This window comes from Trachurus japonicus, chromosome 9, assembly GCF_045865225.1.
Source record: "Trachurus japonicus isolate A0001 chromosome 9, Traja_1.0".
Classification (NCBI taxonomy): Eukaryota; Metazoa; Chordata; class Actinopteri; order Carangiformes; family Carangidae; genus Trachurus; species Trachurus japonicus.
Window position 1 is genome coordinate 20,034,429 of NC_140915.1, and position 12,870 is coordinate 20,047,298.

The 12,870-nt window shown below is 41.5% G+C and overlaps 1 protein-coding gene across 2 annotated transcripts in view; it reads left to right on the plus strand.

The window, feature by feature from the left end:
- The window catches only part of fbxl17 (F-box and leucine-rich repeat protein 17), a 216,586-nt gene that overhangs the window by 85,023 nt on the left and 118,693 nt on the right, over nt 1-12,870 (plus strand). For both annotated transcript variants that reach the window (XM_085786476.1, XM_085786477.1), the window contains exon 8: nt 4,363-4,493. In XM_085786476.1, the coding sequence (XP_085642602.1) occupies nt 4,363-4,493 (131 nt within the window). The remainder of the gene's footprint in view (nt 1-4,362; nt 4,494-12,870) is intronic.

Here is a 12,870-nt window from a genome sequence, read left to right on the forward strand (position 1 = left end):
TCAATATGACTTCAAAGTGACTAAACTTCAGTCTGCTTTGTTTAGAGGATTTAAACTTGTCTGACAGTTGAGAGTTTCCACTGCTGTGGCTGTTCGCTTTTACTGAAAAGCTACTCTTTTTTCTTTTTCTTTTCCCCTTTTTCACGGACAGCGCCTTTCAAGCATGGGTTCTTTTTTGTGGATCCATATACATTTGCCGTCGTAGGACCTATATTTCATTGACTAGACTCACACTCTAAATCTTGATTTAACTGCAGCAATGAAATAGCAGCTCATATTTTCCAAATCCAACATGTTTCGCTATTTATGACTAAAACAATGCTCGCTCTGTCCGTGCTTTTTAAAATGTCATCTCGCTGCTTGTCAGCTGAGGGTGATGGACAGCAACAGCCATGAACGCACGCTGCTTTGTGCCAACGTTCAACCCATGACATCATACCCACTGCATGGGGTCCGCCAGGCCTCAGCTTCCAGCTTGGCATCATGATGCTTGACGTTGTGTAAATAAATGTAGTAATAGCGCAGGTAGTTACAGCTCTGCAGTCTGGTACAGCGTACCCAGGTACACACACACACACACACACACACACACACACACACACACACACACACACACACACACACACACACACACACACACACACACACACACAGTGATACTGTGCACCAGACTGTGACATACACTAATGTAATAAAGTGTCAAATCAACCTCTCCAAATGTTGAGCTCCAGCCTATGCTTGGCTGAAGGAAAGCGTACCTTCGAAACAGCCACTTATTTTTCTTTCATTTAAAGTGGCGTTTTGTGTTTGACCTCTGACTCAGACTCTCATTTTTCCTGTTGGAGAGAGGCTTCTAATTGAAGCAGGTGAGAGCCAAACTGCTTGGAGCTCAGAGATCTCCTCTGGTCATGTGGACCAAATTAAACAACCACTTTTTTTTATAATAGAATGTGCTGCTACACCCAATCTACAGATGAGAACTATTTGCTTGTGTGTCTCCTGTCAGACGTGAAGAGATTGCCTTTGTCTTATCTTTTGTAGATTAGATTATCACTTGATATATAACCGAAGACATTTGGGGTTTGTCGATACACATTCACATCCAATTTCGTGATTTTTATCTTTTTCTGCCTCGTGGCTCTTTTCAGACCAAATATTTCTCAATTTAATTTAAGAAATAGATGGGACAGACATTAAACCCACCCTAATATACTGTATGTTCAAGCAAAGACTAATCAATTCACTGTGGATTTTAAGTTAAAAAAAATGATTTGATGATTTTTAATTTCACTAAAAAAGAAGAAAAAAAAGAAAAGAAAAAAAAAGGCTAATTTAAACCACTTCTTCTGTGCCGTATTATACTCAATTATTGGATTGTTATTTTTAATCTTAATCTATGAATGAGTAAACAGTACTTTTTGGAGTTTTTTGGTGCTTTTTTATTTATTTATGTAATACATAATCTTAATCTGAAAAGAAACACATAATTCTAGATGTTGAAAATATCGTGGGGTAAGTACGGTGGAATAATAGTTTAATAAAATAGAATTTACTTTCATTGAAAGTACAAGTTCCCCACAATAGTTTTTGGGTTTGAGTCCTTAGACATTTTCGTGCATGTGAATATGTGTGCACATAGTTGTTGAAATATTTATATGATCAGTGTGCGCCTTAATTCCTGAGCTGTGCATGTGTATTAGCGGGGCTGGGACAACACGCCGGCCTCAGAGCAGCTGGGTTTTGCAGGTTTCACTGTTTTTATGAACAGCATGAATAATTATCCAGGTGTAGCTGCCAACTCAGAGGAGACGAGACCAACTCTGCCTGGTTACAGACCTCAGCCAACGAGGAGAAAAACCTGCCGAACCCCTTCGCTGAATCCCCTGCTCTCTATTCTGATGCTCTATTTCTCTCACGCTTGCGTTCCTCACTCGGTTTCACTTCTTTCCCCCTCTCTCTATTTCTCTCTCCCCTGTGCTGTGTGAATCATTCGCTTTGTCTTCCTCTCTGTCTTAAGCTCTCGTGCTCCCTCCTCATGATTCCTCTCCATTTATATTTCTCTCTTTTTACGCCCGTTTATTCTTGGATCAGTGGAAATACATGGGGAGAAAATAAGGTATATTGTGAGTGAAATTACATGAAGAATTCAAATCTTTTACTTTAGTCATATACAGTAATGATCATGTATCAACTATGAGAAAACAAACACTGGCACCGTGGATTGTCACATTCTGATCGTGTAGCTAATTAAAGTATTTTATTTATTTATTTATTTTTTACGTTGGATATTTCTCTCTTTTATTTTCTTGCCGTAGTTTTCACAGATGGATTAACAAAGTCACAGTCTCGGCCGTGACTCTGCCTCTTCTCTTACATGCAGGCATCTGCTAAATTTTCAGATTTTCCTCAACCGAGCCGCACTCTCGTCCAATCAAAACCCACGCCAGTTGGCCTGGTTTCTCATTGGGTGTCCACATCAATGAAACCGTTACTATTGGCTGTAGTAGAAATTCTATTTAGCAGACATAAGCAGTTTTGAAGATTTGGAGAACAAATACTACTTTTGATGTCGGGGCTTTTAAGATTTACTCCAGGCTTAATAACCATAAATACTGAATGCAAATGGCTGTCTGCAAGTGAATAAAAGTGAGACTGTGTGTCTGTGATGTTGATGCCATTCCTTTTGACAGTGTGACTGCGTGTCTGCTATAAATATGAATAGCAATGGTCACTTTGTAAAACAAAAGGCAATGCAAAAATCAAACCTGGTTGTACACAAACATAGACAGACAGACAAACAGAAAGACAGACAGACAGACAGACAGACAGACAGACAGACAGACAGACAGACAGACAGACAGACAGACAGACAGACAGACAGACAGACAGACAGAGAGATCAGCCTCATCCTGCATGAATAATTTAGCACTTCGATCCAACTGGCCACAGTGGCACATGGCACTTTGTGTACATGCATATGTGTGCTTAAGTGTACATTCGTGCACATGTGTGTGTGTCCCCTTGCATTCCCGCACATCTATGTTAATAAATGCAGTGAAGGACCCCCCCTCCGCCCCTTTTATTAAATACCGTTGTTTATCATGTCAGTTTTCACGGTCCCTGACGACTTCTGCTGACCCGTCTCTGCGCACACAAGCTGCTTAATGTTTATTTCATTAGTGTATCTAAGGCCTGTCTTCACAGTGTAGGTGATGATATGGCATAAACAAAATCTGCTCCATGTTTATTTCATGCCTAAGCACACCTTTTATCACAAGAGGTGTGATCCAATTTTCTCTCGAGGAGTGACAAAGTGTAGCCGCAGGCCAGAGCGTTTGTTTGCAGTCGGTGTGTTTTGATTCTCAGTATGTGGGGAAAGAGGAGAGTGTTTACATGTCTGCTTACTTCACACAGTGAGACGTGGTCCTTATCCAACCCCCTCCTCCATGCGTCCTCATGCTGTTAGGTATATGTCATGCCTATGGAGCTGACAATAGTGCTTAGTGATCTTAACACCAACTGTAAGCTTGTTTTCTCTTTAGCCTCGGCCATGACATTTACCTCTCTGCATCCCTGGTGGCTGCCTGGAATATCACACCTCTATTATCTTGCATTCCTGGTGTGTGGAAAGTGTGTGTGTGTGTTTGCGCGCGCAAGCACCTGTGTCTTAAATAGTTCTGAGCGTGTATCAGAGAAAATACACCTGTGCTGTGACTTGAAAAGCCTCTGGTAATTTCAGCGAGCGGGAACGCTTGTTGAACATTGTGTCAGTGTGGATTTTGAAGAGCGCGTCTGGAAGTAGAGAATTTGACTGGAGGATTAATCTAAACCACCTCTTATAAGGTATTCAGATCGGAAAGAGGGATTATTGAAAGTCGGAGAGATGAAAGGAAGGAGGGAAGCGAATGCTCATATTGGCTCATAACCCCTCACACCGGGCCTGCAGACGCAGAATAGTAAACAGTAACAGCAAGCAATTTTGTAGCGTTTTGTCTGTCAGATTCTATTCTGCATTCATGCTATTTTTTCAGTACACGTGGTGAAATACAAGTGTACAAAAAGATAGTTTTTCACATTCCCTTTTGGATACGTTAAAACTATCCACGTAATTCAGCAGGCTTGTATTCCATACATGCTTTTGCAGAATATTTCTGTCCCACAGCTGCACATTGTAACGAATCAGCTGCTGGTTCCTTTGTGAACAGACAGGAAATTGTATGCCTGTATACCTGATTGTGTGAGAGAGAGATTTTATTTTGTTAAAAGAGGCGCACTCTTATTAGGTTGCCTGTGATGCACAGCCACCTGTTTGTGTGAATATGACATGATGAAATTACTCACATGCCTTTTTTTCCCTCTCAGCTGCGTAACCTGAACGTCCTGGACCTGCGGCACATCTCGGAGCTCAACAATGAGACTGTGATGGAGGTGGTGAGGAAATGTCGTAACCTCAGCTCGCTCAACCTCTGCCTCAACTGGAGCATCAACGACAGGTTTGTCAAGGGAACGTTTATTCGTAAAGTAAAGTGCAACATGCAGTGTGTCAATGGGTTTTCTGGCTTGCAACATAACAAACACTGACTTATCCCAGGCTGCGTAAGAGAAGGAGAAGGAACGTGAGGATAGGCAGTTCAAACAGAAAGGCAGCTCCCTGGACAGACACAAGATGAGCCTTAAGTTGGACATTTTTTTTTTTATTGTAATATAATTTCAAATAGATATTTGTAATCCAAGAGTGGCGTTCTAGTGAGTCACTAATGTGTGGAAATGTGGTCTAATGAATCCCATAAAAGAGGATCAATGGGTCTGGGGGGCTCCCTACACTCAGAAACGTATTTGACTAATGGCTCATTATGGCGTAACTTGACAAAGAATCGCTGATATCCAGATATATTTTTATGGGGAGCTGGCTGTCGGTCATTAATTGAGACTAATAATATTGTCTCAGATTTTGCAACTGAGTTTGCAACTGAGTCAACTTATTGACAAGTTGATGAAACCCCATTAGTCGATCGTGGATTTCAAGAGCCATGCATGGAAATCACACACACAGACGCACACGCACACAGACATACACACACATTTGGAGCTGAACCATGTTTGAGATAATTATGTACAAACTGCACAAATGGCAAAGATGAAAAAACATGTTTGACACATCTGACTCTGCCAAGGCCACACAGATGTTTACAACACGACACGCAGTATGCTGGTATATTGCGCACATTCTCAAATACTTGTGAGAACAAAAAACAAACGCACCATACAAAAACATACTCCTTAAGCAAACATTGGCACTGGGAGGGATAGACACAAGAATTAAAAACACAAGTTAAAGGCACAACAAGAGCTCTCTCGCTCTTTGTTTCCCTTCTGTCTGTCTGTCTTTCCTGCTCCCACTTTTTTTTTTCTCACCACTATTTTTTTCTTCTCAAATGGGAGAAAGGCTGTACAGTATATGATGGGAAGAGTAAACTATCTCCTCTTTTATTTATTATCTTGTGTTTTATTCATCTGTTTCTATTTAATCTATTGATTTACAGCTAAGGCTGTGGCTTCTCTGCCGACTGTACTCCCACTCTGGCTTAGGAGTGTGAACACAATATTGAATTTACCATGGTGCATAGCAACAGTGGGTGCGTGCAAGCTGTGCGTGTGTGTATGTGTGTGTGAAATCATTCTTGCATTATTGAGTTTACAGCAGACATGTGGTTGGAAGGTTATGGTAATACCTCCCCCACCTCCTTTCAATCAAAAAACATGGAGTTTGGTGAAATCCTCACAGGAGCACATGGTGTTATCAACTTCTTCCCTTTATCTTACTCACACACACACACACACACACACGCACACACACACACACACACACACACACACACACACACACACACAGGTACTGCCCTGATTGATTCAAGGCTGCATTGATTCCATAATGATATTTGCTGCATTGGTTCAGGGGCTGAAGGTGTTCGTGTGCCTGACTGGTTTTGTCTGGATCACCTGTGGGAATATTGGAATTTAAAATGGCATATGTGTGTATGTGTGTGGCAGATAAAGCTAGGATGTTGGGTGGATGGTAGCATACAGTGGGGGGGGGGTGAGTGAGGTGGACAGTTGTAGCTGAGGAGTCTGACATGCTTCCTGCTCTGATGCTGCACCGCTCCAACCCCCTCTTCACCAGAGAAGGAGTTTAAGAATCCAGCAGAAGTAATGCACAGTGTCTGCTCTGCCCTGTCTCCTGGCCCTGCAGACCCGTCTGATGGTTTGTGTGTGTGTGAGTGTGTGCGAGTGTGCGTTTTTGTGTACATGCTCAAGGTCTTGGAGCAAATAAAAGCCTCCGGTCATAAGCAGCTTTATTGTTACACTTTACAGTCACACAGTTCGGAGTGGAGAAGAGAGGGAAGGGGTTTATTTAAAGGGAGAAACTGTCTGGGTGGTCGTCACTATGTGAATAATGTGGACGTGGCTGTGACTGTGTGTGTGTGTGTGTGTGTGTGTGTAAAAGAGAGAGAGAGAGTGTGTGGTTTGACACACCGTTAAAATCAGATTCAGGTGACAGAGGAAGGTGATGGTTGAAGTATGAGGCATGAGAGTGTGTGTGCGATTTTCATGCAAAGTCTGCCAAACCTAAATTCTGCAAGTGCCATTAAAGTCGCAATGAAACAACAATTATGCTCAACAATGTGACAAATGTTACACTAAAGTATTGAATGCACAATAAGGATTCAAATTATCTGTAAAGATTTAATTAGCTCACTTTGAGGCCAATCAAATTATCAACAAAACGACCTCTACTGCTCAGCTGTTTTGTTAGATCAGGTGCTTAGCTTTATATATATGTATATATATGAAATTACAACCAAATGAACTGAATCCAAACACAAACTTTACGTTACATCACTACATTGCAATCCGGTAATGGTTTTAAATCATGGGTGTGGTTAATTGGTGTCCAGTAATTGCATTTGATTGGATAATTTACTAATGTGTGCTGCTGAGTTCAAGGTGAGTCATCAAAAATGTTTTCAGCTAAACTGGAGAAGGATTTTGCCAAGAACACACAAGATAGTTGACACATATGTGGCATTTTTAAAGAAATAACTTAACAGTTTACACAAGGACACAAGTTTAAAAAGAAAGTTTTCTACGCCTACACACGTATGTAGTTCAAAAAGGCAAAGGTCACGTGGGTCACTGCTGCCAGGGACACACACACAGGTTACTGTGTTGTTATCACAGAGAGGACCAGAGTGACTCAGCCCTCCCTCACATCAGCTCTGAGAGGGTACAGCTGGGTCAGTGTGTGTGTGTGTGTGTGTGTGTTTCAAACTGATGACAGTGTGTTTGAACAGGTAAACAGGCAGAGGAAATGACCCCTTATTCCCAGGATCAATTTGTCCCCCCGACAAGGGACCATTGGAAAGATAGAGCTCTGTGGGAGGTAAAGCATTTTGGCCATTTTTCCTACTCATCTTCTCCCTTTCTTCTTCCTTCCTGTGTCTCTCGTCCTTAAAAAAAATAAAAAAATAAACACTAGGTACTGGCTCCCTCCATCTTCCTCAGTAATAGACAAAAAAGAGCATCCCGGTGTAAGAATGTGAGAAATGATGAGTAAATACGGACTTCCCATCATTGCTGTCCGGCGGCCAGATTGTGACAGTAGGACGCCTATTTTTTGCTCACCGTCATTTCTTGGGGAGAGGGGATGTGATGTGCTGCAGGTGGGTAACGTCGGCCCTGTTATTTCTCTGTATCCTCTCCCAGCGATGATAGGAGACCAAAGTGGGATTGTGTTTTTCAAATGTCACAGTGTTTGAAAATGGGGAGCGAGTCATGATCAAAGTGAAACGGCAGAGCAAATGGCAGCGCTCACTTTTTAGAACCAAGTTGAGAACACAGTGTCAAAGTTAAATGGTTTTCTTTCTTTTTTTTTTTTTTTTTTGGAGCATGGTGTCTTTCTCTTCTCTTTGCCTTTGTGTTGTGCGCATGGTGCATTTGTGATTTTTGTTTCCATTGTTTGTTTTTGTTATGTCGCTGTGTGAAGATTCGTTTGAGGCTGCGTTGGTGTTAAAATATCATTTGAATGATAATTTTTTAGTCGTATTGTAATTTTCTGCCAGACGTAGTAGATTAAACATAGACTTCATGTGAATGTCGTTCTTTTGGACACACAACCTTTTGTTAGAAGTAAGTGTGCTGCAATAAACTTTGCAATTTCCCTCAGTGGTTTTGGTCAAAGCAAAGAGTTAGCCATTATTCTGCTAACATTAACCCTGCTGCTGGACACAAGGCCTGTGTTGACATGCGGATTTATGTGCGTCCTCCTCTGTGTGTATCTGTGCGCGTGTGTGTGTGTGTATGTTGTGGTCATTTGGCATGAAGTCTTCCCTGAAAGCAGATGCACGGAGCAAATGAGTCATTTCTTTTACGAGATCTGTATTGTTGGAAGTTGGGCATTTCCCAGAATCCTTGTTGTTCTTTTCCTCCCCCTTTCTCTCTCTTTCTTCATCTCTCAGTCTTTCCGACAGCTTCAAGCAGGGTGATCAATATTCGTCTCTTTTTTTTTTTCCTTATTTGCTTTTTTCTTCAGGCCAATGTCCCCTTCATATCGCCATCACTTATGAGCATCGCAAATCACAGCTCAAATGGGCTGTTCTGCATTTTTGTCCTCTCTCACAAAAATCAGACTAGATGAGGGATGACCGGGGGGCCCTCTGTGACTTTCAGAAGCTTATAAAGCAGGAAATAATTGGAGAAGCATTCTCCCAGAAACACACCTTCCCTAAAACTGTGAGGCGTGTGGATTTGGAGGCGTTTGCAATGGAAACTCATAGCAAATAGCCTCTGTTGCAGCCAGCTGGCAGATCTCACAGTGCCTGGAGAAGTGTTAAACCCCAGAATTGAACGAGTATATGATGCATCAGTGTGATCACTGACGTGTCAAATGAGACTTGGTTGCTCTCCTTTGCTTGGTCACAGTGAAGGTGACCAGGGACTGCATTTGTCAAAGTTCTGTAGGTTACATTTAAAGAACATTTTAGAACCAACTTGGTATGAAAAAAGTTTTTTTTTGCACTGAATGTGAAGATTTAGGCACGTAAACCAAGTGATTTGCTCCTATTTACGGCAGTGTCAATAAATAGGAGAATTTCTACTTTCTATTGAATTTCTACACTGAAAAGTTATTCTCCAACCTGTTTCCTACAAATTAAACCTAGGTTTAATGTTTAATTTATTGTCGTTTGCATGCTTAGGCATGAAACAAAATTTGTATGCAAGACCGGCAGCGTACAATAAGTTGAAGGAAGCATTACTTTTATGAGTGAATGAGGTGATTGAGGAGGATGATGGACGCACAAAGCACAGGACCATGACCCCAGAGGTTGGGCTTTGTATCCACACTGCTGTTGGTGGTTAGGTTTTGGCATCAAAAAACACCCGAGTGCAGCTGAGGTTAGTGGTTGTGGCTGAATATAGATAAGCGCATTGTGTTGCAAGTAACTGGTTGTTTTATTCTGCATAAAACCAGACCTCTTACATTGAGATTAATAATGCTGTAGACAGCACAAGACAGCACAAGTGGATATTGTACCTCTAAGACTCAGGGTTATATTTTCTAAAAGCCTCTGATTTTAATTTCAAGTTAGTTTTAATTGCTTGAAATTTGGAGTCCCCAGTTGCAATGAAAATACGACATTAACAAGAAGTAGCCTTCAGCTATTTGAACAAAGGGTGAAATTAAAGTAAATTGGCTAAAATATAAACATAAAGAGGAAAAGAGAGAAATGTCTTCTACCAGTGTAGGAGAAACATCAGAGAAAACATACAATAAAAGAATAATTTAATACCACGTTGACAAGTGAGGACTGAAGAAATGCATGGAGGAAGGACACAAGCAAACGATGCAAGTGATGCAAGTGTGTTGTAACCAATACAATATTGTGCACTCACTGCAAAAACATTTCAGAATTCTTTTTTTTTTAGTCAGCGGTCGTTTCCAATTGAAAATCAACTATCAAGCATTTCGAATCTGTGACTAAGCACATAGTGTCAAGCAGTCAGAAGCTACTTTAGCTTAGCATTACGACTGAGAAGCTGGGTTTGAAACAGCCGACGTGATATTAAGTTGAAAGCTTGGTTTTGGGTTTATGATTTAAGAAGACGGTGTTATGCGGTGAGTTTTTAGTGCTCTTACTGTTTCCATCTGTGTCTAGCCTTAAGCTACACAGCAGCTGGCTCCAGCTTCATATGTAACACACATACACGTACAGGGGGGTGGTATCAATCTTTTTGCCCTAACCCTGACACTTGGCAAGAAAGCTAATTTTCCAGAATATCACACTATCCCTATAACGGCAACAAATCTGTGTCTGATTTTAATCTTTGTCATTATCACTTTCAGTACAAAATAGTAAAAATAAATATCATATTTAGCAGCCCTCATTTGTTGCTTTGGGTGTAGGAAACAAGAGATGGTTTTTTATTTTCTGTCACTGTCACATTTTGATAAATACAGCGCCTGGGAATGTAGCCTGCGGTAACGGGAAACTTCTTTTGGTTTTCTGCTTTATACCTACTCACACTTTTGATATAAATAGCGGCTGCCGTCAGCTGAGTGTTGCGACTGTAAAAGTGAAATGACAAACTTGTGGTTCCTGTGGGGTACAAATTCTCTGGCTGACCTCTCTAGCTGCTGAGTTCAGCCGTTCAGGTTCATCTCAGTGAAAGAAAGCAGGAGACTGTGGGAAAGTGAGCAAATCCCTAAGATAAGAGGTCACTTGAAGTGTCTTCATCTATTGTGTAACCTCAACTTCCCACCACGCATAGGTTTCCTCCAGCAAACTATTTTTAGGTCCCCCGCCTCTCCCTCTCTCCTTTTCTTTTGGTTTTGTTGGATGTTTTCTAAATGCCATGGAAAATGTCAGTGGAGCCTGAACCAGCGACCGACAGACATTCGTCCTTGTCTTGTTTCTCCACCACCTGTCTTTCCAGATTTGAGTAGAGGTGCTGAGGGGCCTTCCCTTGTCCTTGTCACTTCGTTTTTCTTCTCTTGTATTTTCACACGTACAGGCACAAGGATCTGCAATTCAAACAACCGTACCGCTACTAAGAATTTCATGCCTCTTTTCTCCCCTTCCGTCAAGGGAGTTGTGGCAGGACCCTGCACTGTACTCGCATGATTTGTGAATTGAATACCCAGGCCCTCACTTTTTTTTATTTTTTTTTTATTTACTCAGGCCTGCTTTGTTGGAGCAGATTGGCTGTCAGCGGAGATTAGAGTCCTGGTTAGCAGAATGAATACACAAGGAGAGCGAGTGTTGCCCTGTTGTCAGACATGATGGGAAGAAAAGGTGCAGGAAAAAAACCAACAAGGTGAAATGGAGGCAAAGTGATTAGGTACGGCAGATGCACACGTATGCATGTAGCAGATTTTCTCTTCATTTCTCTCCGTTACGTCTTTCATCTCAGGCTCTTAGTCTCTTTGTTCTGTCTCTTTTTCACACTTCATCTCCCATCCAGTTGTCTCTCTGTTTTCCTTCCTCTGTCTCTCCCTCTCTCTTTCTTTCCGTCTTCCTCTCTCCTTCCTCTGCTCTGTCAGGCACACAAACACCGTGGTGATTATTTCTGGCAGGTTGGGTGTGAAAGTGTGCTATGATAAACACGCCGCCGTGGTTATTAATTTTGAGTAATGGCAGCTTCAAACTCCAGTGCCTTGATAAGTATCGGAGATGGAGGAACATTTGCGGCGCGGCGCAGAGACACAATGAAGGCAAGCAGCTGGAGCTTATAGGTTACAACAGCGTGAGAGCTGCTGTTGTGTTGAGGCGCATATCCAAAGCCAGCAGCATCCTGCACCTATCTGCGTACGCTTTGAAATGTCAAAGTCTTGACTGACTGTAACATGTAATATTAAAGAAGTCATATATATCATTAATAATCTGATTTATTTGCTGTTGCTCTGCAGAGGGGCTCGGTCCTGACCTCTCCAGATGATGCCAAGTCTTCTTGCTGCTCCTGGGTCTTTAGTGTAATTGGAGTGCTCGCATTTCTGGAAGCCATAAGATTGATTTGTGACACATTGTCTGTGAGAGTGACTGTTGAATTTAAAGGTGATCTTTGACTCATACGACTCTTTGTTGGTCTTCTGCGCAACTCTCGACGGTGTGTAAAGTGTGGCAATAAAGTCACATTTCCTCATTAGTGGATATCAACAGAAATGCTTATTTAGGGGACAAGGAGTGACATACTGGGATTTACAATAAAGTTTTTTATTTATTTATTATTTTTTTCTCTCATCCATGCTAATGTGACATTTGAGCCGCGCTGTCACAGTCAGTGTCTGACTATTTATTCACACTAAATCCTAAACAAAAATGTATGGCGATAGCATTTAAATCACCTCGTGGACCGTCCAAATGTAGTCATTATAGGAGAAGCCCTGCATCTCACAGCTGTGGGCAACATTAGACACAGGCCTTGAAGCGCCATTATCTCATAAAATGAGTCCTCAGCATGTCACTGAAATTTAGCTAAAATCCATTTTAATCGGATTGTTGACCCATGCCAGCAAAATTGTTGGTGCCATTTTGCCCTGATACATTTTTTTCCTTTAATATAATTTTGTTAGCGTATAGGTTTACCCTCTGTTCTGTCAGTCGGGGAAAATGATTACTTATCAGACCAGGAGACATAAGTAGAAGCCAGTAAAGCACAGTGATGCAAAATGTATGTAGATACATGCATGTTTTCTAACAGAAGCTCTGTGCTTAGAGTGGTCGCCTCTCATTTGATTTTTCCCCGTGATCTTATTTTATGTCTTTGTTTTGAGAGTTGATCTCATTTTTATGCTTTTATCCAATCCCTCTAGTT